General features: G+C 42.8%; 1 protein-coding gene across 1 annotated transcript in view; it reads right to left on the bottom strand.

The window, feature by feature from the left end:
* Nucleotides 1–854: 854 nt before the first annotated feature.
* Nucleotides 855–24445, bottom strand: part of N4BP1 (NEDD4 binding protein 1) — a 30062-nt gene continuing 6471 nt past the window's right edge. Inside the window, exons 2-7 of the mRNA XM_035118789.3 lie at nt 16467–18157; nt 7922–8052; nt 7293–7389; nt 6131–6238; nt 4528–4635; nt 855–1950 (exon numbers count right to left, since the gene is read on the bottom strand). Of these exons, the coding sequence (XP_034974680.1) occupies nt 1617–1950; nt 4528–4635; nt 6131–6238; nt 7293–7389; nt 7922–8052; nt 16467–18157 (2469 nt within the window). The 3' untranslated portion in view covers nt 855–1616. The remainder of the gene's footprint in view (nt 1951–4527; nt 4636–6130; nt 6239–7292; nt 7390–7921; nt 8053–16466; nt 18158–24445) is intronic.

The raw sequence follows: 24445 nt of genomic DNA on the forward strand, positions 1-24445 counted from the left end.
TGGAGCTTCTTAATTAAATGACTCAATAGCTGTCACACACTCCACAGAATCTCCATGCAGAAGCTTTTGCATTCAGCCCCCAGAAAATTCCAACAAACATTTGTGCTATCTTAACATATTCAGCATGGCTGTTTCTGCAAATTCTTCTTGCTCAGTGGAGGGAAGGTGGGTAAATAAACAGAAGCAGCTGGTAGGCATGGCTGTGGTTAAACAGACTGGTTTATCACTCTTTCAAGCGGAGGGGAATTCCTGCAAAGCTAAGAACACTTGTCAAGAGGCTTGTTCAACAACTGTTGGTGTGCTAAAATGGGGGCGGGGGGGGGGAGCAATGGAACTGTTCCCTTGACAATTGCTCGTGCCATCTTCCTTCCTTCCTCTCCCTTAAGTTGAATTGTTAAGAGATGGTGCTCTTTAACAGTGCAAGGCAAAGTTGGTGCCACTCCAAATTTACTTTGCTCCTTGCCTTCCTAAACATGCTTCTACTACTGGAAGCATGTGTGCACAACTATCCATTCTATGAAAGATGCAGAGATGGATTTTAAAGGCACGTTTTCCAACCCTGCTGTAGATGCCCTATTTTTACAGTGAGGGCCCATTCTAAGGTGGAAGGTGACTTTCTTTCCAGCCGTGAGGTCACAGATATATTCTCTCAGGTCAAGCCAAAGATGTGGTTGCATATTGTACCCCAAACACACTAAATCAGTGTTCAAATAGTACCATGTGAACCCAAGCATTGAAGCACCTTGTAGCTTCTCACAAAGGAAGGAGCAGCACTTGGCTTGAGCAGAGCCACCTTCAAAAGCTTCCTACAGGTACAAATGCTCTACAACAACTCCATTGATATCAAGTGGTAATGCCATAAAACAATTTGTTTTTATTGCCCACTGTAAGAAGTTGGGAAGAAATGTTTCCCTCCAATGTTTTTTTTTCCAAACTGAGAAACAACACATACTGTAATAAAAGCTAGCAAACTAAATTGGACTACAATGGTTTTCAGGAAGTGGCAAAATTCTAACATGTTCTTCCTGAGCATTCTCCAAAAGCTCCATTGGCACAGCTACCCCCATTAGCCTGTATTTGGACTGTGTGATATTGTAAAAGCTCAGCCAATAGCAAGCCAAGGGCTTGCATGCAGTAGTCAGGAAAGTATTTTGCCTTAAGATGGAGACCTCCAGCACTTGCATGACCAGGATATACGAAATGGCCATAATTTGCTCACTGAAAATTCACCTCTGCCTATTAAATCAGGCAATGAGAGAAGAAATAATGCCCATTAAGAAACCTGCAAACATTAATTCAATTTTAAGCAGAACTTAGATCTGCTGTCAGATCTACTTATTTCCCAAATAACTTGGAAGTTTTGTAAACAATTTTCAAGCCAGTCAGAAATAAAGACATTTCTTTTTTTAAAAAAATATGCATCAATACAATTTCGTAAAAGCAACATAACTTAGATGAATAAAAAAGGGGTATCAGTGAATCATCCAAATATTAACAATTTTTTTTATACAAAAGGATTAAGTTTTGACTATTCACAGATGGCGTAACACCAGCTCGTATGCATCTTTATCTTTACAATCCAAGCTGCAGAATCCAAAGCGTTGCGGTTATGTGTATCAGCCCAAATCAAGCACCATCGCAGACAAGGCATTCATGTCCCTCATGTGGGGATGCTGGGCAAGTATCTCCTCTATCTTCTCCCTCTGCTCGGATGTAGGGAAGATTTTTCTCAAGGCTTCTCTTAAGTGGATTGTTTCTGCAGTAGATCTTGGATGCGGGGGGAGGGCTGGGTTAGCATGAGGTGCAGGTGGAAACATAGTCAAGGCAGGTACGGCACCAGGTAACGGGCTCTTTGGCAACTGTCCACTACCATTAGTTTGCATCAGGAAATGCGATGTCCCAAAAGGAGGTGGGCCTCCACTTGCATGGCCATATTGGGGTGGAACTCCTCTGGAGAACAAAAATAACATTTGGTGTCAGAGCCTTCAAACTAGGAAGGCAAGAGAACAACATCTCCCATGTTTCCATGGGGTCTAAAAAGAAAGATGCTCTAAAACACTCTGCAAAGAGGGGCACCACATCCAGCCTTTAAAAATAGCTGGCTAGGCTTTATAGTCTTGCCAGCCTTTTGACATTCACTTGTATAGTTTCATATATTTACAATTTAGCACCTTTGCATTTTCTCTTTCATTTGATAAAAGTTCATAGTATCTAATAAATAGACCCTCTCGGCCCTCATGATGTGCATTCTAGCCCTGGGCTTGAGATCCCCTCCTCCTGTTCTACCGTTACGTAACAAACCTTGGAACCTACAAGCTTCTTTTTCATTGGTGAAGTCACCATAACCATATTATTCTGAGTCTCATGAGATGCATTTGGAAAGGGTTGTCTCCTCTGCGGCAGGATCATAAATAGACCCTCTCGGGTGCTGAGATCAGCAGAGGAGGCCCTTTCGGTAGTTCTTCAGAGGGTGTGCGGCCAAGGCGAGGGCATCCTTTGGGGTGGTCCCTAATCTGTGGAACTCTTTCTGCACACAAGTGCAGAAGAAAGCACAGAGGCATTTATTATATAGCTTCCAGAGAATGCTGCAGGTGCACCTCTATAACCTGGGCTTTTGAAACTTTTAATTGTTTATTTATAGGGCCCACCTTATTTTTGTGATTGTAAGTTTTTAAAAACTGTTTTGAATGTTTTAACCCATCCTGGGAGCTTTGGGGGAATAGCAGTCAATTAATTATTATTATTACCCAGCCCATCTGGCTGGGTTTCCTCAGCCACTGTGTGGCTTCCAACATATCTAAAATAAAAAATTAAAAACTCAATACAATTTTAAATTAAAAGAATTAAAACTCAATACAGGGCTTAATAATAATTTTATTAATCTTATATTAAATAAATAATACTTTGTGAAATTTCTTTATTATGACACAACAGAAATTGTTTCACCTTGTTCATATAAGGAACAGGGTCTCAAATTGGGGGTAATACACACACCCAATTACATTCTATTGATTTGGCTGACTGGGTACAGGATATGTTTGGTTGGTGGGCTGCAAGAAAAGACCTTGCATTAAAGTCCCAGCAACTCGGAGATGAAATAAAGAGCATGAATCTTTCTATCCTGCCTTTCTCCATATCTTTACATCCCAAGCTAAATCTCCTCATCTTTCTCTTCCATATGGGAAAACAGTATGAAATATGAGTATTTTAACCAATTAGTTGAATTACAACCACATGTGAAGAATCTTTGAACACTCACAGGAAAGTGAAATGCTACAGTTGTCCATTTAAGGCAGGCTTCCTCAACCTCTGCCCTCCAGATGTTTTGGTCTACAACTCCCGTGATCCCTAGCTAGCAGGACCAGTGGTCAGGGATGATGGGAATTGTAGTCTCAAAACATCTGGAGAGCCGAGGTTGAGGAAGCCTGATTTAAGGTTTAAATTTGTTAAAGAACTCTGGACGACACAGTAATTTATTTTGCTTTCAATAGAAAGTAACACTGATTTGACACTTCAAGTTGTCTCTTTCAACATTTGTCTTTTTTTTTTTAAAAAAAATGACAAATCTTGATATGGTTGGTGATAAGGCAAGATGCACACATTAATCATAATAAAATATTCCTCTGCATTTGATGGACTTTTACAAGTCACCAATACAATTACAGTGATGCCTCACTAGACGAATTTAATTCGTTCCACGGGTCTTTTCTTATAACGAAAAATTCGTCTAGCTAATCCCATAGGAATGCATTGATTTCTTTTGGATTTTTTTTGGCCCATAGGAATGCATTAATTGAATTTCAATGCATTCCTATGGGAAACCGCGATTCACTAGACGAATTTTTCGTAAAACGAATTCGTCTAGCGAGGCAACCTCCGCTAGAAAAAACCTTTCGTTAAGCGGAAATTTAGTTAAGCAGGGCATTCATTAAGCAAGGCACCACTGTACAGAACTTTCTAACCTTTGAAGTGCCATAGCATAGAAACAGCAGTTCTGATTAGACCTTGCTTTGCTGATATATTCAACATTTTATGCAAGTCATTTTTACCTGACCTTTAAGCAAACAAAGCTTTACATGATAAAGGACAAAGAACTGAGCCCCTCCCAGATGCAGACCGGACGCAGGTAACAAAGCACTTTCCATGTGCCCACCACAACCAAGCAGCAGATCTTCTAACAGCTGACACAGCAGACCAGCTATTCATGAAAGTGCTTCACAGCTCCAACTGCAGTGTGTCCAATGTCGTCATGTGACCCACCACAATCTAACATCAAAGGATGTTACCAGAACACTTGCCTTCCTTTTCTCGGTGTTACAATCCAATGCTATACAAGCGTACTTGGCGTCACCACACAGAGATAGCTGTGGTAACTGACGACAAGCAATTCCCCCTGCAAAACCACTGCTTCTTCTGATCTAAGGTCTCATGTGGTGTGATTTACATCTCATGACCTTCTCAGTCGCACGAAGGACTTTGCTTCAATGGTGGCATCTGTTTTCCCTTAAGCCCCACAAGGTACTCTACCTGAAACGGGTTTCCTCCTGAAGGAAACGTTCTATTCCTGGTCCATTTCGTCCCAGAGGATCATCGGGAACCATGAAGAAGTCTCCAACGAAAGTGTACGGCAGCAGCCTGCAACACCAAAATAGGCAGTGAGGAGTAGTAGTAGGAAGGAAAGTAACATTCAGAGTTATAGACAGAAGTAATCTCATCATTCACACACTATACAAACTTACAGCTGGTGTTCTTTGGGGGGGAGGGCTCTCTGGCAGGACACTATCAAATCATGAAACAGTCCTAAACCTGATAAGACCATAGGTTTACCTAGTCCTCCATTCTTTACCCTTCCCTAATCTGATGCTCTCCAGACAACTGGAATCCAAGCACATAAGCCCTAGCCACCATGGCTGATAGGGATGATGGAAGTTGTAGCCTAACAACATCTGGAGGGCACCAAGTTGGGGAAGGCTGCTATACTCTAACTGGCAGCAATTCTCCAGGATCTTGAGCAGAGGTCTTCCCCTCACAGAAATCCACTGCAGTTCTAATCCTAGGAGAGCTTTAGTTCAAACCCTGCTTTATTGAATTGGGTCCTTTCCCAATCACCTGTTCCACATTGTATTGCAAAGATATATGGTAATAGTGCAATTCACAGTCTCAGAGTGATTTCAGGAGTTTGCCTGTGAGACGCTGGCCAAGCTTCCCTCTGCTCTATCTGGAAGTGGCTCACTAAGTATGAGCTCTCTCAGGTTATAAAGATGGTTAATGTGTGCTGATAGTACTTTTGCCACCAGGGAATTTATGTTCCAGCCATGGTAGAGAGATGATTGGAAATTCAATTGCCCTGTGCCCCAAAACCAAAACCAAAGCTGAGAAAGAAAGATGCAGAATTGGATAGGGAACACCAACCACCTCAACATAAAACAGGAGCAGGGCTTCTCAGGGTGTTGCCACACTACAACTCCCATCGTGCTTGCTGGGGATAATGGGTGTTGGAAGTCTAGAGCCCAATAACAACTATAGGGCTACAAGGTTCCCCATCTCTGGCAAAATCAAAAGACTATCTAAATTAAGTGATTAAGCCAAAGCAACCTTATCAGTCCCCCCCCCAAAAAAATATTGTAACCTGTCAGGGTTGTTGTGACTACTCTTGAGTAACAACCTTCCACATGCTTGTCTTTCATAAGCTTTTATTAGTGCACATTATTTACAGTGTAACGAACTGCTGGTTTCATGTCTACTCGCTCGAGTCAGATTCCTGCACTGCCCCCCTCCGCGTTCTAGACCAACATAAAAGCCTCGGAACTGAGAAGCGCCTCCCTTTCCTCCTCCTCAATTCCGGCGTCGGGGGGAAGGGTCTCCGGTCTGACTGATTCCTGTCCTCTCTTTCCCCCTCCCTCTCTCCCTGCCTATGGAGCAGGGGCTCTTGGATGTTGCCAGAGCCCTGGCACTCCCTTTCCATTTCCTGACTCCCTCCATCAGACCCTTCGCTCTCATGACTGCTGGGAGACGAGCTACTTCGGATGAGGGGGGGGCTGTTCTCTGTAAGCCCTCCCCCTTACATAACCGATCACTTGTCCACCTGCCCGCTGCACATTTTTGTAACTAAACAAAATTAACACATTACCTCTTTTGAATAATCTCCCTCCAGGATGTGGACTCATCCACAAATTCTCTGAGATTATCATTGGTGACAATAACTCCTCCAGTCTTTTCAGCGAGATGTAGCAAAAACCTACAACAAGATTTGTTGGGAGAATCAGCATCCTAGCACTGAATAAGTTTCTGGGCAACAAAGCAGCCATGTGCTACTGTGGATTGAGTAATCCTGGTTTTGTGACTGGCTGGAAGTCGCACAGGAAAGCAGCTGCTGTGCTTCCTATGCGGCTGATTTGGCCACCTTACTAAAGCTAAACAGGTCTGGGTATTGCCAGGGCCTGGATGGGAAATGAGGATGATGGTATTACTACTACTACTACTACTACTACTACTACTACTACTATTAGAGTGCTGCAGACCATATATTGTTCTGGGGTTGCCTAAACCTAATCTGGCCAGCATACAAAATAACCACGCGTCTGTTGTTTCACAGAAGTCTTGGGACTAAATGATATGCAAAGTAGGTCTTTGGATCCTGCTCCAGGCGTTATATCCATTAGGAAACTTGGGCTATAGGTTTATAATTAAATTCATTATTAATTCTTGAATTAAGGCAAGATAACAATGAATGTGTTCCAGAAAAGGTTTCTAAATAATGCAAATGCATCATGTATGAAATAACTCAAACATTTAAAAAAATAATAAAGAGGGTGATCAGCAACATTTTGCACCAACTTAGAACTGGACACACACAGGGACAATGCTTAGTCTGCAGAACAACAGGGCAAGTCTACACTACACAGTTTTCCTTGACGGTGAGCTGAATCGGATGTACATGAATGACGTGTGGCTGTTCAACACTTCAGCTTGATCTGCATATGAAGGAAAAAGAGGTAACAAAACTGAGATGGTCAAGTGGATTGGTGAAGGCCCGCAGCTCAGTGGCAGAACCCACTCTTAGTATGAAGAAGTCCCTAGAATAGCTTCTTCATACATTCACATTCAGAACCTGGAGACTTGTATTAAGTGGAACACATCTCACAAAGGTATGCTATCTTAAAAGCAACACAGAATAATATGTTAACAGGACAAAACAGATGTGTATCCCATTTCCCAACTCAATAAATGGCTCCTCTTGAGAAGAACTAGGAGCCGCATAACTGTCCATCAGGTACACAAACTCTTTTTACCTGTCATCATGAGATGCAATCCTGGCTCCAAATACAACCCTTGCAGGGGTGAGTGCCAAAATACCAACATCCTGGAGCTGGGTTAAGAAATGCTGTTCTATTAAAACAAAAACAAAAAAGAACACATTGAAAAAAACTTTAGAAAGAACAGATGTTTTGTGCAGGATTTCATTTTGGCAGAAAAGTAACTATTGCAATGTACTATTATATCAAGTGAATCAGAGCATTCAAAGAGTGCCCATTATATTAACTTTTACAAAGGTCTGTTTTGTTATCCCTGAGCTGGGGATGGGGGGGAGGGGAGGGATAAATAAATAAATGATAAATAAATAAATGAGGGGGGGGGGCCTGAAAGAACAGCAAGCCCTTGGGGCTCCTCACTAAAATGGTACAGCCCCATTCATTCATTTGTACAACCTACCCAGAATCCAGTTTCTTAGTCATGCTCATATAGGACAGAATGTTAGGAAGATGTGCCATCTTATATATAAAATTAAACAAATCCAAATTTGTTTACTAGGTACCAGCTTACTCCCAGTAGTGTCATTTTGTACAGTACATAAAAATCCAACACAGGAGATGGGAATTTCGAAACTCCAAAGCAAGCACAATCCCATTAGATCTTTTACCTGTGATGTTAGAATCTCTCCTTGTTCGCCACTGTGGGACAAACACAGTGATCTTTCTGTGGCCACGTTTCCAAAAGTGATCAACAGCAATTGCAATTCCTCGACATGAGAAGATCTTCTGTAGACCATGGCTGCAGAAAGGAAAGGAAAGAGCAGAGTAATGTTTGATAATCATCAGAGTCTGCTTTACAAGAAATCAACAGCTAAACATACAAGATGAAAAAGCATGTAAAGATAAGAAGTGAACTGTTTGTACAAATCAAATGATGCAATCCACCAACGGTACTCCTCACATATTTTTTTTTTTTTTGGGGGGTAGCCAATCTAAAGGTTTATAGAATTTGGATGCTGGAAGGACGATATAGCAAAGTCATTTATATCAAAGTTGGGAAACATAAGTAGAAAAATCCTGTGGGCCTGCCCCTCCACCGATCACCACGTCTTGCTTCTGCATTTTCATGAAGGCTTCCCATGCGATTAAGGAGAACCATCTTCCAAGGTCCTTGATCACGCAAGAAACCTCCATGAGTAGAAAAGGCTCCCTGCTGCAGAAGCTACATGGGAAAGCTCAAAAGAGCCATAGAAAACTGCCCCCTTTTCTACTTGTCTTGTCCCTTAATATTTTTTCTCCTCCCCTTGTTTGTCCTGCTGCCACTAACCTGTGACAGAGAAACATTTAGGCTTATGTAACCAGTCATGTTTGTGCTCCCTAGGCAAAGCTAATACTCCCTAGGCAAAGCTAATACTATGTTATGCTGCTCTGTGCTACATAAAAACAGAGTTGTTTTCTCCTGTATTATCTTACTTCAAGGTTTTTAAAGCAGGGTTCCCACAGGCCCGTTGGTGTCTCATTCCCACCATCTTATTTACTTCCTTGTGGACAAAACTGAACAACTTACTTGCAACAGCAACCCCCTTCCCTCCTGCACTGCTCCTTCTGGCCCCATAGAGAAAAGATTTCCCCTCCCATGGGGCCAAACAGCAGCCAGAGAAATTGCTCTGGAGGTGGAAAACTGTCCAAAACCACCCCCTACACACACCAACCTTGCATTAGAGATTGCAGCCTGAGCAGCAGTTTTTTTTTAAAAAAAGGAAGTTTTACAAGAAAAAAAAAACCCCACGTGACTATTATCTTGTAGTTTTAGCCTTATAAGTCAATCACAACATTTCAAGATCTCTAAGAGGGTTGTCATAACTCTTCGTTAAAATGTTTATTGCACACTCATGTCCTTGCAACAGAAGAGGGACTGCAAGCTTAGGAACTGGGAGGAACAAAATAAACCAGCTGTACGTGCTTCACTCTTGGTAGTTCTGTTTATTTAGACTTCCTTCCTGGTATGCTTCAAGGCTAGTTACAATCTCGAGGCTCAGTCAGCACACAACAAGGGGGCAGATTAGGTGAGAGAAAGAGAAGCTTGCCCAAGGCCAGGTCAAGATATAGAGAAAGAAACGGCAAAACAGGCCCCATGTTGTACTTTGGGATTAAATGTGGGCTTTGGAACTGGGAAGGCTGAAGGTCATTATGCCAAACTAAGGTTGCATACACTCCATCCATTGAAAGCACATGCCCACTTCCTAGGTCTCATTGGGCGAAGTCATGTGCTGGAAATGTCCAGTGTGGATGCAGTCTAAGAAAAGAGTGCACTGAAACTTCAAAGTCGCTGTCATGTGCACTTTGCAGCAATATATGAAGCGTCTTGCTAGACAGCCCAAAGAAGAGCACCTGCCACCACCTACGTATTTCTTTTATTTCCTCTTTCCCCCTTGGGAAAAAACCCTGGAAGATTCACTCAGGTATAATTTCCAAACCATGCACCAGGGCACACTCATGCAATGGGAGAAATTATGTGAGCCCAAATGATCAATCCACAGAGGAGGCTGCCTTCAGAAATTCTGTAAGAGACAGTACTTCAGGCCTGACCCCTTACAAATCAACATGCCACTGCAAAGGAGCACTTAACTATATCTCTGTCCTGGATGTAGCAAAATGAGCCCAATCAATGCAGAGTTGCAACAGAAAATATCTGTCTTCAGACAGGGCTGCCTGTTGCTTCTCAGCAGGAGTTGCAACTCATGCTAGGTGGGTTGGAGGATTGGTAAGGTATGACGGGAAAGGAGGACTGGATGAAGGGTCATGACTGACATACCAACACCCAACATTTTAATCATAACTTTTTGGAACAGAATTTTCTACACTTTACCAGCCTCAAGCCTACCCCTCCACATTCAAAGACCATAAGGGCAAGCAAGTCCAATCTAGTTCAGCTTTCCGGGACATGCAGTGGCCAATCAGATGCCCCATGAAGTCCACAGGAGAATGAGGCAATGTTGCTCCCCAGCAAGTGATAATCAGTGGCCCTTTTAACCTGGAAGTAACTTCTAGCCATAATTATCTCAAGGATTAATACCAAGCTCATTCACCAAGCGTGGGTCCATATGTAGCCAAAATAGCATGACTCCCTGCAAAGAGATTCAGCAGACGTGGGGGAGCACCAAGGTCTGCAGAAATACAGCCAAATAAAGTTTTTATTATTATATTTCTAAAGCAGGAATCTGAAGAACAGTCCACCAAGAACCAAGCATGATCGGGGACATGGAATGTGGACTCGGTGTTGAGAGGTGAAAAGGAAAAATAAGGGAGATAGCATGGCATGCTGACACCCTGACACTACACTGCAACATTTTGTTGCAGATCCTAATTGTCTGGCTACCAGCCACTGACTTCTCTATATCCTGAATTACAGGAGGGGTCCACTAGATGGGTGTTTATTCTATTTATGTGCATATGGGAGAAGGATAAATAAACAGAAATTTAGGGTGCAAATAATCACCTCACTATATATAGATAGATATATAATTCTGGAAAAAATAAATCATGAGCTAATGGCAGAGGCAAAACCACACCATAACTTTGCTTGGTTTACACTTTGCATGATATCCACCTTTCAGTGATCATTGCAAAAGTCTCAAAATACCCAATGAAGGCCACACACTTCCTTTAATAAGTTCACAGTTAAAACATGATGCAAAGAATTATTACACAGTGTCAACTATTTGCATACCCTTCCCCATTAGTCCCAGTCTGGTCAAAAACTGGAATTTAAGATGAATCATAGTTGTGACTTTCATTTCACGTCACTATTTTCTGAGCTTTCTGAAGAACTGATAAATTGTTCACATCAGCGGATTTTTAATACACCCCTCCCCCCCCCAAGTAATAACAGTTTATTCTGGAGTCCAGTGATTTCACAATGGTGCATTTTCCACACCTCCATATTATAGACTGCCCCCTCCCTGCAGTATCACAACTGAAAATTGCTTCCCATGTTCAGCTTAAAAAGCAGTATGGTGAGGCACTACAGCCTTGGCAACATGTGCAGGCAGCACACAGGCTACCTAATTTAGTCCAAGAGTGGCCAGCCGACTCTAACTCCCATCAGCCCTAGCCAGCATGCCCAAGGATTGTGGGAGCTGGAATCCAACAACACTGGGAGACCCCCATATTGACTACCCTAACTTGGCCCTTTAGTTTTTTGGATAGTGAACTTGGTGGTGTTAATATCTCATCAACTATTCCACACCACCCTGACAAATTTACACTTATCAGTATGCTCCTGTGCACAATTCAGGGAGATGGTCTTGATCTTTGTAGGGAATGAAGGAGAGCACCATGGATGTAACCCCTGAGAAACCTGGCCCTTCAGGGTTAACCCAGGCCCTGCCTGAATACTTGTCTTTCAACTATGGGTGTACTATTTCCATTGATCTCAATGAATCTACTCAATCACGATGAACTTAGGTCAACTAATTTCATTTGAGTCTTGTCCCTGCAATACAAACCATGGCCACTACTACCCAGCAGGGTTTTGTGGAGGGGCAGGGCCATGGCCCCATTTGCAGCCCTGCACAGCAGCAAGCGGGGCGGGGGGGGGGGGTGCGGGAGGAGGCGAGGTAGAGGGGGAGAAGAAAAGGATGTCTGCCACTTTGGTGGGCTGAAAGGGAAGCTCCACATCATTGGCAGTGGACAGTTTGATTGACTGGACAGAAGGACATGTCCATCCAAGCCACTGGCCTTGCCCCCAGATATAGCCCTATGGCTCCAACCTCTTTTCTAGTCCAGAAAACATGGAGGCAAAAGTCTACCCAATTACACACTAACAAGTAAATTTGTTCTAGCCGATTACTACAGGGACCTTGGAATAACAGACAAGTATTGATTCCTTCCTTTTCGTTTCCTTTTACAAACTCTAGTCCAGGCATCCCCAAACTTCAGCCCTCCAGATGTTTTGGACTACAATTCCCATCCTCCCCGACCACTAGTCCTGTTAGCTAGGGATCATGGGAGTTGTAGGCCAAAACATCTGGAGGGCCGCAGTTTGGGGATGCCTGCTCTAGTCTATATTGGTATTTATTATAGATTTAAACATATTGGGCTACCTGTATTTAGGTTTCGTCTGTTCTACAATACCTCCACTATCCGGCTTCCTCAGCACGTTTCTAACTACAGACCTGAGGAATACTATGGTCCTCTTCCTAAGGTGGAGATCATCCAGAGAGGCCCTGATCTAAAGGCCTAACAACAGATGATACGTGTAACAAAATCCGAACCATTGCTTCTCCTATACAGCAGGATAAATCCACAGCATCATCTTCATTACAAAAGCAGAGCAGCAGAGACAAGTGTGCAAGCTTTGCTCTCCCCATTGCGGTTCCAGGTGCTTTCCATGAGGTGGAGGGTGATCCTCTGAAATGCAAAGCCTACTCTTCTCAACGAGAGGCCAGAGAACTCCCAACTTCTGAACTTCATCCTCCACCTTGTGAAGGGCAATCTGACTAGCCATGGCGAGGCCGAGCCCGCACACTAGTCCCCAATGTGTATTTATTCTACTTAGATGTGGAATGCCAGAAAAGGGCTTTTGCCACTTGAAAATTCATTTAGAAGAATATGATTTATATTTCTTCTCAGAGAGGAAGAAAACTCCCAGAAAATGTTTTTCTTTCAATGGGAGAGGGATTTGTAAAAGGGGAAAAAAATAACTGGGGGAGGAATAGGGTACTTAATTTCTCCTCTCTCTCATGTTCCAAGTATTTGCTTGGTTCTTTCCAAATGAATCCCTGGAATGAAGAAACAAGCCTCTGGAAGTTCTCTGGAATGAGGAAAGGCAGCTTGGGTTGGGAAAACAATTTGGAGTTGAAGGTATAGACAGGATTAAGCATGTACACCCAGAATTTCTCTACTCAAAACTTCCTTCCCCCAAGGAAATTCAACAATCAGAGGGGTTATTTTTTTTGGGGGGGTTTACACATATATTCATGCAATGGGTAGCTTTGTCAGTGCTTCAGCGGGGCCCGCAGTGCGCGCCGCATGGAGCCCCGAGCCAGCGGGACCCAGCAGCGCGCCCCGCTGAAGCGCCGAGAAAGCACCCAGTAGCGCCACGCGGAGCGCCCCGAGCCAGCGGGACCCAGCAATGCTCTGTAGCACTTTGAATCCTCCTCCTTCTGCTGCGGCTCGGGGCGCTCTGCGTGGCGCTGCTGGGTGCTTTGTTGGCGCTTCAGCTGGGTCCCGCTGGCTCGGGGCTCCACGCGGTGCACGCTGCTGGGTGTTTTGGCGGGGCAGCAGCAGTTCCGGGCCCCAACCCAACAGGCCTCTTCCTCTTCCTTGGCGCCCTCCAGAACTGCGCCTAGCACTGCGGCTTATTTTCGGGGTACGTCTTATATTTTTCCAACGCATGAAAATCCTGCCATGGCTTATTTTATAGGTACGTCTTATTTTATGAGAAAAACGGTACCTGCCTGTTAGTCTGGATGTAAAAGGTCTGGTGAGGTTTTCTGGAGAAGGAGTCAATACCTCTCTTTCTTTCAGGAAGCTTTTGGGCTGCAAGTTAGCAGCTAGATCTGATCTCTGTTAAGCTGCTCATAGGTTCTTAATTTTGGAGTTACTGCATGGCTTAGTTTTAATTTTAACTCTGTAATTAAACTGAAAGGGATCCTATTGTTAAAAAGGAGCCCCTTGGGGGAGGTAGGGCGGGATATAAATACAACACAGTAAATGATAATAATTCTGCAGTATCGTTTCCTTGTGCCAGCACAATCAAAAGAAATAGGTTTGCCCAACAGTGTAAGTGTGGTGTTGTGTAACTTCTATTTGTTTCAATAGCCAATGATTTGGGTCCAAATTTGGAGCAACTGTTATAGTGAACCTAAAAGAGGCTCTCTCCAGTGTTAACTAAAGATTATTTACATTCTGTGTTTTGGTAGGCAAGCAAATCCCCACTGCTATGATTTACAAACAAAACAAAACTGTCCTGCAATAACCTGTTCTAAAGTCAGTTATAGAAAGAGGGATACAGTAGAAGAGGAAATTAGATCTTACGAGTGTTTTAAGTCAGTGCTGCAATATTTTGATTAAATTAGACCAGGAATGTGTCCTAATTTGTTAAGCAGCAGCTTCTGCATGTATCTATATAACTCAGGATAATATGGAAGCTTATGCCACCATCAATTTGCTAGTCTTTAGGGCGCTACAAGACTCTTTAAAAAAATGACAACATATATTATTGAATGCAAGTACTTATAAAAACTGCCAACCATAAACAAAAGAAGTATTCCCAAATTTCCATTGAACAAAATGGAATGCCTCTAAGGCGGTGTCCATGACACATGCATGCATCATCTATACATGCATTGTTTTTAGAATTATTATTATTTTTACTAGCCGAACGGAAATTGAATCCACCTATCAACTAAAACCCATCTAATTAATATGTCTTTAACTGGGTAACAACCCTAGTTTTAAGAGCATGGGGCAAGTGTGTACATGATCTTGATTTTATTATTATAGACTATTGTTGGCATTTCTTGGAGTGCTTAGTTTTAGTTCATGCCTTTAGTTCATTACTACTCTAGCACCTGTGTAGGCTCTATACTACGGGTAAGAGGAAGAAGGCTCCATACTACAAAAGAAGCTGCTATAGGATGGCATGCGTTGAGGTGGAGACAGTATATTCTTCCTCTCCTGTAAGACTAGAACTCAAGGTCATGAAAGGCAAGCGAATGACAGTAGACTCAGCAATTCAAGGTCGAAGATCCCTAAGAGCAGCAGAGGGTATCTGTCAAGCCCCAAGACCAATAGTGCCCACTCTTTCATTCACACAGCAATCCTCACTTTGCACAGGACAGCTAGAAAGGTGAGAACACTGAGGGGGAATTTTCTGCCTCGTCTTGTTTAACAGTTGGCAACTGAAGGTGTCTTGCTCAAAATCCCCCCAAAATCTTGAAGCAAGCAATGTGGAGAAGGGCTCTCAATTGTAAGACAGCCCTTATCATATGGGGCCTTAAATAAATGTAACATGTAAAAAAAAAAACCCAAAAGAAATCCAGCTCTAAAACGCTGGCCACAAACATTTCAGGTTTTCCCAGCCTTGTCTAAAATGCCACCGATAACCCTTCCTCTTCACACTTTTTACAAAAGACAAATAGTCTGACAATTTATATTTACCCTGCTACTGGATTCCACCCCTCCTACAAGGAAGTCTTTATGTAGGTAAGGCTGAGAGATGGTGACTTTTCAGAGGTTAATCAGAAAGCTTCAGAAATACGAACACGTATCACAAATATGACAGAGCCCATGAAGCATAGCAACAATGAATGTAAGCTGTTTGCTTGGAAGTCCCCAGTGCAAATCTTGTTTCAAAGGTGAACTTACTGGGTGGCCTCAGCAACCTACTCACACCCTCACCTGAGCTGTGACTAATAAAATTATGACCTTCCTCATAGTGCTGTTGTAAGGATGACTAAGCTAACATATATGAAGCACAAGGAACAATCTCAATCATTATGTAGCTTTCATTCACACAAGTGGGATGATTTGAACCTGCAGTATGTTCCCCAGTGAAGCTTAAGCATGCCTGATGGTTGTGAAAAGAGGCAACTCCAAAACAGGGTACCATAAAGAAACCATAAAGAAAGCACGAGTGACAGCTGAAGTGCTACAGCTGGCTTGCTCAGAAATCAAACAGGATAATCCAGACTGGCACACGCTGAGGGAACTTTTGGTTATATTGCCAATGCTTTTCTAGTTAATAAATTAATGTCTGGCCATCTCATTGGCCAAGCTTCATGTAACTATTGGCATACAAAACAAGAGGTTTTCTTTAGATATCTGGATATTATTCATTGGTACAGAACATTTAAATGGTCCAACATGTCAAAAGGAGAGAATAGAGACTGATCTAAATTGCACACACCTCTCACCAGGAAAAGCTATGCTATTCCTGGTGAAATCTCCTTTCCCACCCCACCCTCGCTCTAAACCAGGCATCCCCAAACTGCAGCCCTCCAGATGTTTTGACCTACAACCCCCATGATCCCTAGCTAACAGGACCAGTTTGGTCGGAGAAGATGGGAATTGTAGCCCAAAACATCTGGAGGGCCGAAGTTTGGGGATGCATGCTCTAAACACACACACCTTTTGTAATTCCGCCCCCCTCCCACATCTGGTTTCACTCTGAAATGCTACTGAAACCCAACAGTCATCAATACTCACGCAATTGCAACATTGCTGCCATCTATTACTATGTACTTTAAGTGGTCTCTCCCTGGCTCATTTTTCAATTCCAGCTTGTATGGTGTTTTCAAAGATTCTTTAAACCTCTGAACCCCAGTGACTGGAGGGTCAGCATGATGACTGTATGACCCTCCTTTTCTCCTTTCTGAGGAAGGGGCAGTCATTGGCAGAGGCTCTAGGAGATGATTTGGTTTTGGGGGTGGGAACTGCCTGGCTCCAAGCTGCAAAGGATTACACCGTCCATGCTGATCATGCTTCGCAGATGAGGGGTCTGGACATGCCTGAAGAACCATAGTTTCTTTCTCAACTGGTGGGTGTGGAGTCTCCAAGCCACCCCTTGCTACCAAGCTGGGCTCTTTCGGTTTCCTGCCTTTCACTACCCTTTGCATACTATCACAAGCATTCACATGACCGTCACTTTCTATATCATTTGTTTGGGAAATACGAGACTGTTCATAATAATAGTTTGAGACTGCTTTACTGCAGCCTTTGTATTGTGGATTTTGGCTTCCAGAAAGAGGAGTCTGGTTTTCACTGTTTGATATATGCGGTTTGCCTTCAACCTTGCACTGTGCTCGTGGAGCAGAGGTCATGTTTTGTTCTGCATTCTTTGGCAGCTGTAATTTCAGACCTCGGTCCCGCTGGCCTTTGCTGCTAGAGCTACCTTTATCTTTCTCTGCCCAAGTCCCAGCAGTCCAATGTAGGTGATCAACCTGGTCTTTCTCTTCAGGGACCTTTCTGCTCTCTCTTTCAATTTCTTCCAAAAGCAGTAGAGGCTCAGCCAACTGTCCGAGGTCTCCAATCACCTTCTCCACAATCTGTTGTGAGTAGCCCATGCTTTTGAAGAAGTTCACCAAAATGTTGTATTCCATTTCCTCACTTATCTCATCGCCTTCTTTAGTGTTCAAACCCGGACCATCCATCTCGCTGCTTTCATCAGTGACCAGATCAACCACTACTACATTGTTTTCTAAAGAAAACTGTTTCTTTGGTAGCCTTTCCTCAGCATCTGATGACCTCCTTTTACATGACTGCCTCTCTTTGCATGCAGATGTCTCTAAGGAATTCAGTCCATTTATAGGTAAGAAATGTCTTTCTGGAGCATCAGGGAAGAGAGTGTCCATTTGCTTTGCTAACTCAGTGACTGGGGTACCTGCATTGTTTCTTGCTTCCTCGTGACCTGTTCTGCAGTCGCTGTTCACTGCGGACAGTTTCTGTATTTCATTGGGAAGAAGTTCTGGAGTCCCATCAAAATTGGCAGGGTCTACACTTTTACCTTCTGCTTTCTGGCTTTCGCTCTGTGCAAGGCTAAGTAGTTCTCTCTTCAGTGAGCTTGGTAAGATCAACAAGTCCATTGTATATTTATCCGCATGGGCTTCAACAAGTTGTTTGAACTGTTTTTTCACTTCTGGCTCTCTGCTGTTCAGCAGACTTGTGTTGTTTCTGAAGAGACTCACAAACTGTTGAACGTGGCTTCTGGCCATGACCACAGGTTCAGCAGCACCCTTAATGTTCAGGGTCCCTATTTCCACAACAGTAATATCAGCACAGGTCCCCTGAATAAGGCAGTTCAAGAAGAGGCTCTGGGCTCCTACAAAAATACAGTGCATGTCTTTGGGATAATGCTCCCTCTCTTCTAGTTCAGGTTCACAAATTCCTTTAATATATTCCTACAACAAAAAGGAAAGAAAAATTAGAGAAACTGGCATCTTTTAATTCAGATATCCAGTTGCAACACAATTCACTTCCCTCACTCCATGAAACGAACACCACTCAAAAGCAAATCTGTCAATCAAGGATCTGAAGGGTCACCTAATATACTGGAATCACTGGCAGCCACCTCCTGGTTATATACGCGTATGCAGCATCACCATTTTATTTTATTTGTTATTTAAAGATCAGAAAGGGAGAAAAAGAAAGTAGGCAAGCAGATATTCAGAAACTGAATCTGCGTCCTGGATCTAAAAGGTTAACAGCTCCTGTTCTAAGATTAACTTCACCACATTGGTTAGAACAAGCCTGTCAGAGATGAGGATTGAACTCAAAGGATGGACTTCCTCCAAACCTAATTATAACCACCCACCAACAGGTGATTTTCAGGGTCCCAATGTGTACACATGTAATTCCTGACTGTGACATGCAACAGCAGCCTTGCAAGGGCCTTCCCCTTTGCTTATTATTATGCACCAGCTTCCTGGCCCTGAAGATGGATGGGTTTACACATTTTTACAAAATGATGCAGGAATGCCTCAGGCCACACTGGAACCCTTAAAAGGGCCTTTATGTTGGGTCAACCCTGATTTGCCACCAGCAAATAGAAAAGGGCTAGAAAAGCAGAAACTACTCAACAGCAGCAATGACGCTGCCAAGTTCTGCCACCAATGTAAGAACAGCAACATTACACAATGAGCCAGGTGGGGTCTTGTGAATAAGAATTTGTTACTGGCACACTGAGTGTTCAGCTATTTCCCCATCTTTTTGCTCTGCACAGGAGCTACTGCTGGGCCTGAGGAACATGAACTATCTTCCAAGACACTCCCTGGAGGGTATAGTGAACTACAGCACCACAGCAACTTGGTGCCCTGACGCTGTGGAAGTCTTCTCACACTGAAGCACCTGCAGAGACACCAATACACCCTGCAGAGGAATCTTGCTCACACTGTTCACACTGGGAACTTGCGAGGCCTTGAACACTCTGAGAACTGTACAAGGCTGCACACTGCATGGAAAGACTGATAATGCGAGACAAGTTGTATTTATGAAGCTTGTATATCATTACAGATCTCTGTTAATAACGTTTTCTCATGGTCCACTCCTGCACTTTGTTCTAATCCCCCCCCCCCAAAAAAACCCCAAAGCAAAGGGTAAGCTGAGAGAAAAAGTGACTAACCAATGAGCTTCCTGGGTGAGCTGAGATTTGAAACCATGTCCCCCCTTAGCATTTGTTAAGAACGTATTTATCATCTGAATAAACCATACTTTTATATGTTAACAAACAAGTTAATTTTATGGCAAACCAAGTTATGCATTTTAAGTTCTGAAAGTAACGAAGTGACTTTCCATTTGTAAAGTGTGCTGAAAAAGGAAAGTTTTGCATATTTTCCCATTTCCCCCAAAAGTTTCATGCCCCCTGAAAAAAAAGCCAATTCCCATCAAAATTCTGGGAAATTTTACATTGCCACTGATAGCCTTATCCTCCAAGACTCTATCTCATCCCCCCAATTTACAGCTGTTCAGCTCTGAAATCACTTACTCTTTTAGAACATTACACAACCTGCAAAATATGAACTACTAATTGAGAAATCCCCATGACCTTTTTGGCCTTCCTAAAGCAGGTGGAAAACAGGTATTCCATGGAAGATCTGAGTAGATGTCCGCATTTCAAGAGAGCTTTTCCTCTTTCTTTAAAAAGCAGCCCTGTCGTGACCACTTTATTGAGGAAGGTGCAAGAGACTTATTAAAACAAACAAACAAACCAAAAAACCCAAGGGCATTTCCATTCAGGAACCGAACTTTCTCTGCACATGCAATCTCCAAGAGCACATACCCTACCCAACAGAAACATAGGAAGCTGCCTTATATCAAGTCAAACCATAGGCCTGTTTATTTTAGTACTTAAAACTCACTAGTAGTGGCTCTCCATAAATTTCCAACAGGAGTCTTTTCCAGTCCTATCAAGAGATGCCAGGAACTGAACCTGGCAAAAGATGTTCTCTGCCACGGAGCTAAGGCCCTCAGCCTCTACAGAATTCCTAAATATAAAATATGAACATGTTTGGAAGAAGCCTATGTAAGAATCATTCTCCCTCCCTCTCCCAAAGAAGTCCAATGACACATTACCAAATATGCCATTTCCTCCTTGTCACACTTATCCCTAGTTTGCAACTATCGGTCCTAGAAAAGAGAGAGTAGAAGACAAGAATGGCCTAGTACCATTTCAGATTATGAGAACAAAAAGTTTTGATATAAACTCCAGAAATAAATAAGGTCCAACAGCATATATCCAAATCACGAGAGTATTGTAATGTATTGTATTGTATTGCATTGTATTGTATTGCATTCAGACAAGAGTTGTACGTACTTCTCATACTAATATCCGCAACACAAATTTTCACAGCTTTAAAGAGGTTACTTATAAACAACGGAAACAATACCAATTGCAACATTCTGGTTTTACCCCTTAAAAAAAAATAGCATGGCATATTTCTTAGTAATAAACCCACAATTGGGAAACTGCTTGAGGCAAAAATAAAAGATCCCGTGCACTTTTGCATTAGTTGATCTTGTGCCTACATCCAAGAGAGTACTGAGAAGGGAAAACTGTCTATTCAGAAATTTTGTTTGGTTCAGAATGCTGTGGTGTCATAAATGAGGTCCTGCCACGATGATCATGATTTGCTGGCATTTCAAGATCTTTCACAAGCCCCCAATTCATTACTGGATGCAATTCTGAAAGCTGTTTTTTTAACGTAGTCGTACCTTGTATGGTATGTCGAACAGCCTAGTTCTCTAACGTTTTGGCTCCCAAACAATCAAAACCCAGAAGTGACTGTTCCGGTTTTTTAATGTTCTTTCGGAAGCCAAACGTCCAATGGGGTTTCTGCGGCTTCCGATTTGCTGCAGCCACACTTTGGTTTTCAAACATTTTGGAAATTGAACGGACTTCCGGAACAGATTCCGTTCGACTTCCAAGGTATGACTGTATAAAGTTTTCAGTGGCTGAGGTATCTGAAGGACAGTATTCTTGCATGAATCTGCTAGAGCTTAAAACTTAATTTGTCTGAGTGCTCTAGTGCCTCTGCCTTTGGGTACTAGGTTGGTGCATATGGATACCGTGTTTCTCATATTATAAGACATGTCTTATATTTATTTTTCCTCAAAAAAACACACTATGGCTTACTTTCAAGGGATGTCTTATTTTTTTCCTCCTCCTCCTGCTGCGGCCGGCATTGCTGCTGTGCCTATCACTATGTCTTATTTTTGGGGTATGGCTTATATTCCTTGAATGCTTAAAAATCCTGCTATGGCTTATTTTATGGGAATGTCTTAAAATATGAGAAACAGGGTAGAAATAGGACCCTTTTATTGCAACAATACCTCATTTTCAGAATACCCTGTAAATAACCTCCCTAACTATATTCAACTGTGCCAACTAAACCTAATCACCCTGTGAGCAAAATATGTCAGGGAGACTGTCAGGGCCATCTTCACAGCTGCTGCTTCACCATCTACAACTAATCCAGAATGCAACAGCTAGACTGGTGACTGGGAGCTGCGGCTGAGACCATATAACACTGGTCCTGAAAGACCTACATTGGCTCCTAGTATGTTTCCGAGCACAATTCAAAGTGTTGGTGCTGATCTTTCAAGCCCTAAACGGCCTCGTCTGCACCCCCATCTTCTGCCCGGACACTGAGGTCCAGTGCTGAGGGCCTTCTGGCGGTTCCCTCACTGCGAGAAGCAAAGCTACAGGGAACCAGGCAGAGGGCCTTCTCGGTAGTGGCACCCGCCCTGTGGAACGCCCTCCCTGTCAAAGAGATAAACAACTACCTGACATTTAGAAGACACCCGAAGGCAGCCTTGTTTAGAGAAGCTTTTAATGTGTGACATTTTAATGTATTTTTAATTTTTGTTGGAAGTCGCCCAAAGTGGCTGGGGAAACCCAGCCAGATGGGTTGGGTCGGGTATGTATGTATGTATGTATGTATGTATGTATGTATGTATAAATAAATATTGTTATTATTATTATCTCCCTTCTGTCACAGACACCATTACAACCAACTTCCCTGTGAACATGAGGAGGAGCCAGCAAGGCAACTGTCAGCATCCGCACCTCTCCAGATGGGCTATTTAAATACCACACACGTTTTACTGCTCTTAAAGGTATGCCACTGCTCTTAATTCACCTTAGGTTGGGATTGCAAAATGGTGCCTGCGGGCACCATGCATCCTTGAGTACTTTCCTGGTGCCCACAAAACCTCAGTGCCTCCTGCATTCACCAGCCTCTTTATGATGAGGTGGCAAGGGTGGTTACTTTTTCCTTTCAAAGCACAAAAAGGTGCCAGAGGAAGTAGGGTAAGCAATACTATTTGCCACTTCCTCTTTTAGCTCTGTGTGCTTCTCAAGGCTCAGATAGGCCTCATAATTTTACAAAGAATTCTCTCAAACCACAGGTCACCTCTGTATTTATATATGCATTTTTAGTTTGCCATTGGTTTATTGTCATCTTATCTAAAAACCACAATTATCCATGTTTTAGTGGTGCTAGCAAGCAGTGAATCTGTGGGGTTTTTTTTACAGTGTAGTCTACTAATGTGAGCTTTAATTTGATGGTGATGAGGGCCCTGTGTAAAATCATGTATATTCAAGTGAACCTGTTTTAATTCTATTGGATCCATCTTTTACCCAACCTCCATGGAAACACAAATAATTTATATATTCATTCAAGTGGGGGGTGGGAGAAGCTATCACGGCAGTTGCTCAAAATGCCAAACGTACCCATGGGTCTCAAAAGATTAGTGATCCAAAACATTATGTATGCTGTTCTGCGTGCCTTATTAGATTGAGTGTGGGGTTAACATAATTAAAACCAACTTATTTTCCATTGCATTTGATTTTATTGTTACCTCTTCTAATGGTGCTATTTAGTTATCATTTTATGTTTTAATATTGCTAATGAGGATTTTATTGTCTAAATGATTTGTATTGTAAGCTACCTTGGTGGCAGAAATCAGAAAGACAGGGTAGAGATATTTTGAAACAAACCATCCAATAACCTAACTCAGGCATCCCCAAACTGCGACCCTCCAGATGTTTTGGCCTACAACTCCCATCATCCCTAGCTAACAGGACCAGTGGTTGGGGATGATGGGAATTCTAGTCCAAAACATCTGGAGGGCCGAAGTTTGGGGGTGCCTGACCTTACTCTTTAGAATTTTCCATATTACCACAGAACAACCTACACCTGAGCAAAAATTCCTTTGAACATGCAGGGAATCTCTCCCCAATCCAGTCTTAAGGCCATTTCCCGCAACACATTTATGTTGATTTACAAACTAACATGTAAAGCGTAAGCATGGAAAGTGTAAGCATGCTTGTAAATTTGTACTACACAGCTATGCTTATCAGCACATTAAGGTATATTTCTGTGGCATTCCTGTGTTTGCCTCTCCTTAATGTGTGAAAGGGCCCTTCCTGAAGATCTGAGCAGCTCTGCTGCTGATCTAGAATGAGTCTGGGTTTGAACTCAAACTTACATACAGTCGTACCTTGGTTTTCCGACAGCTTACTAGTTCTTGAATGTTTTGGCTCCCGAACACCACAAACCCGGTTTGCAAACTATTTTTGGAAGCCAAACGCTCGATGGGGCTTCTGATTGGCTGCAGGAGCTTCCTGCAGCCAATCAGAAGCTGCGCTTTGGTTTCCAAATGTTTTGGAAGTCAAACGGACTTCTGGAACGGATTCCGTTCGACTTCCAAGGAGGTACGGCTAGAATTGACAAAAAATGCACAAGCCTCAGACACACTGAATATTTTTAAGGAGTAAAACAAGTGTCATTCTGTGGATTTTGAAAGAAGTTGCATGTGACTATAAATATATCCTCTGTAAAACTTTTTTGTGCTTTAGGCATATCATTACTTTGTGGGCTGATCACCTTTCCTATTTCCCACAATCCAGAGACATTACAACAGCTCACACTGAAAGAGAATTGCTTAACCCTGTGGAAGCAAAGCAATTCTCATACTTTGGTCCAGGGCTGGAAAAGTATTTCCAAACTAAGAATGGACATTTATGTGGCCAGGCCTGAGGATTATAAATTCAAACTTATGGAGTCTGCCTGCCTCCCTCCCTCCCTGTCCTTCCATCTGAACAATAAAGCACACAATTCTATGTCAAAAAGAATTTTTTAATCCTCGCTTGACACAAGGAAGGGGAGAAATATTCATCTCACCTTATT

The sequence above is a fragment of the Zootoca vivipara genome, chromosome 6 (genome assembly GCF_965207765.1).
Source record: "Zootoca vivipara chromosome 6, rZooViv2.hap1.1, whole genome shotgun sequence".
NCBI classification, from domain to species: Eukaryota; Metazoa; Chordata; class Lepidosauria; order Squamata; family Lacertidae; genus Zootoca; species Zootoca vivipara.